The 2,592-nt window shown below is 49.6% G+C and overlaps 1 protein-coding gene and 1 pseudogene across 1 annotated transcript in view; one reads left to right on the top strand and one right to left on the bottom strand.

Annotated features, from left to right (window-relative positions):
• LOC103730103 (guanylate-binding protein 1-like) overlaps positions 1-2,592 on the bottom strand; it is a 29,837-nt gene that overhangs the window by 10,016 nt on the left and 17,229 nt on the right. The window contains exons 8-9 of the mRNA XM_017796951.2: positions 1,415-1,627; positions 940-1,042 (exon numbers count right to left, since the gene is read on the bottom strand). Coding sequence (XP_017652440.1) covers positions 940-1,042; positions 1,415-1,627 — 316 coding nt within the window. The remainder of the gene's footprint in view (positions 1-939; positions 1,043-1,414; positions 1,628-2,592) is intronic.
• LOC103730102 lies at positions 73-746 on the top strand (annotated as a pseudogene).

Genomic DNA, 2,592 nt, shown 5'->3' with positions numbered 1-2,592 from the left:
TAAACTATTAAGAAATTTCAGTCTTCTCTGCCCTGGGAGCAGCTCCTCTGTCTTGACCTCTCACCCCTGAAAATGTATGTCTGCTCCAAGTTCCTCTCTATCTGCTCCTTGGTGCGGAGGACCTCCCAGCTACTGAGTTGACCTCTATCTGCGATGGTGTTGAACTGATCAGAGACATTGGCAGATGAGAGCCTCAGCAGCCTGGCAGTCCCACGTCCCCTGACCTCACTTGTCCCTAGCTGCAGCTTCCAAACCAGCACCATTTTGAGGGACATCAACGCAGCAGCCAAGTTCACTGGGGCTGAGGCTGCCACCATTGGGGTGGCTGGTTCTGCTCCAAGTTCCTCTCTATCTGCTCCTTGGTGCGGAGGACCTCCCAGCTGCTGAGTTGACCTCTATCTGCGATGGTGTTGAACTGATCAGAGACGTTGGCAGATGAGAGCCTCAGCAGCCTGGCAGTCCCACGTCCCCTGATCTCACTTGTCCCTAGCTGCAGCTTCCAAACCAGCACCATTTTGAGGGACATCAGTGCAGCAGCCAAGTTCACTGGGGCTGAGGCTGCCACCATTGGGGTGGCTGGCTCTGGAGCTGGGATTGCTGTGTTTGGGAGCTTCATCATTGGTTACTTCAGGAACCCATCTCTGAAGCAACAGCTCTTTTCCTACACAATTCTGGGCTTTGCCCTCTTGGAGGCCATGGGGTTCTTTTGCCTAATGGTGGCCTTTCTGATCCTCTTCGCCATGTGAAACAGTTGTTTCCACCTCCCATAGTTCTTTCTCCCATGCCTCCTCTGCCCTGTATGTTCCTTTTCCTGTATCTCCCCAGGAAGTCTGGGGACAGTGGTTGGCTCAGGGTTTGACAGAGAGGAGACAAATAAATACTGTACTAATAAGAAAGAAGAAATTTCATAAGTACTTTATCTCTTGGCTCACTTCTTACCTTCAATCTCCTTTTCCTTTTCGGTTAGAGTCTGATCTGTCTGTAAAATTGCATTAGAAGACGCCTCCTTGGACTCCAAATAATTCTGCAGGACTTCTTCAGCCTTGGGGTTCAAAGAACATAGAATTAGCAGGAAGATACGCTGATGACATTTCTGTCTGTCTCCCAACCATCCTCTAGGAATTGCTCCTCTTGACCAAGATTCCCTGCCACAGAAATGGATAAATTCTGCCAGACAGTCAGAGAACCCTACTAACTAGGATCCTTTAAGAAAGGCTGGTTATAGGAAAGACTGTCCATTTAGACCGAGTCCTGTTGAGTCAGAGTAGAAATGGATATAGAAAGAAGAAAAGTCAGGAATGTAGAACTAGAGGGCAAGTACCAAGCACATATAAAGATGGCCGTTTTCTGAATGTTTGGGTCAAGGAGTTGTGTCAGCAGATTCCCATAACACGCAGACAAATATCTCAGTTACCTGTATGCCTTTCCTTGGTTCTTCAAGGTACCTTCTCTTTAGCTTTTGTGTGTCCTGAACAAAGAGGCAGTAACCTCCTGGCTTAGAATAGGTGCCACACTTCACAGCTTCTTCTAGAGGTCTGAAGATATCTTGAAGTAATGCCAGGCAACGGTTCGAGGATGCTTCCACATTGCGTCTACAAAAGTCGTCCCACCTGTTTTCTAGCTGATGCTGCAATGTGAAAATAGGAAGTAAAAAAAACCATAACCAGAAGCTGTCTCATTCCTTGTCTTGGGGCCCCAGATACCTGGAGAACCACTATTGCTTCCTGATCCTTTTCATCCAGACCAACTCAGTGCCTTCTCAGGTCCCCAGGAGCACTGCTTCTGGGCCTGGCCCTGCCCTCACCTCCTTCTGTTTCCCAGGGCCTGCAGGACCCTCAGGCCTCTCTCTGACCTGCAGGCCTCTCTCCAGGGTTAGTTCATTGTGCCCTCCACACCTTGACTTCCCCAGGCTCATTCACCTTCCCAATTCCCTTGCGGGTCTCTCCTCCTAGCCTGGGTCCTGTCCCATTCCTTGTCTTGGCACCCCAGACACCAGGGGAAACACCACTGCTTCCTGATCCTTTGCATCCAGACCGACTCAGTGCCACCCTCACCTCCCTCTACTTCCCTGGGCACCACCCACCAGTCTCTTTCCAGGATGCGGGGGCTGACCTTTCCTCTTCCTGATCCTTTGCAACCCAGCTCCTCAGTGCAGTCCCCAGGAGCCCTTGGGGCCTCATCCCACCCTCATCTTCCTTTGCATCTCTGGTTGGCATGGCCACCACCTACCCTAGATGAGCATCTTTCCTGGGTCGAGCCCCCAGGCCAGTCCAGCCCCCAAATTCCTGAGGCCAAAATCTTTCCAGGAGGGATCCAGACCTTAGGAGAAAGGCTGAGAGCATCTGATCCTCATCTGACTTGGGCCACTGTGGGAACTCCTGAAGACAAAAGCAATCTGGCCACTCCAATATAAAATCAAGAGAGAGAACTGGAAGCTTAGATGAATCAGCTTTTCATGCCCAAAAAGTAAACCACAAAGACACATAAAGTTCACAAAAAGAAGCAGAGCTAAACTTGAAGGCCTGAGTCTCACACAAGAATCAGAAACTACAAAAGAAATTCACATGTCAAAATCACAGAGAAAAAATAATA

The sequence above is a fragment of the Nannospalax galili genome, unplaced genomic scaffold (genome assembly GCF_000622305.1).
Source record: "Nannospalax galili isolate Female #2095 unplaced genomic scaffold, S.galili_v1.0 scaffold153, whole genome shotgun sequence".
NCBI lineage: Eukaryota > Metazoa > Chordata > Mammalia > Rodentia > Spalacidae > Nannospalax > Nannospalax galili.
This window is presented reverse-complemented; position numbering and strand designations above follow the sequence as displayed.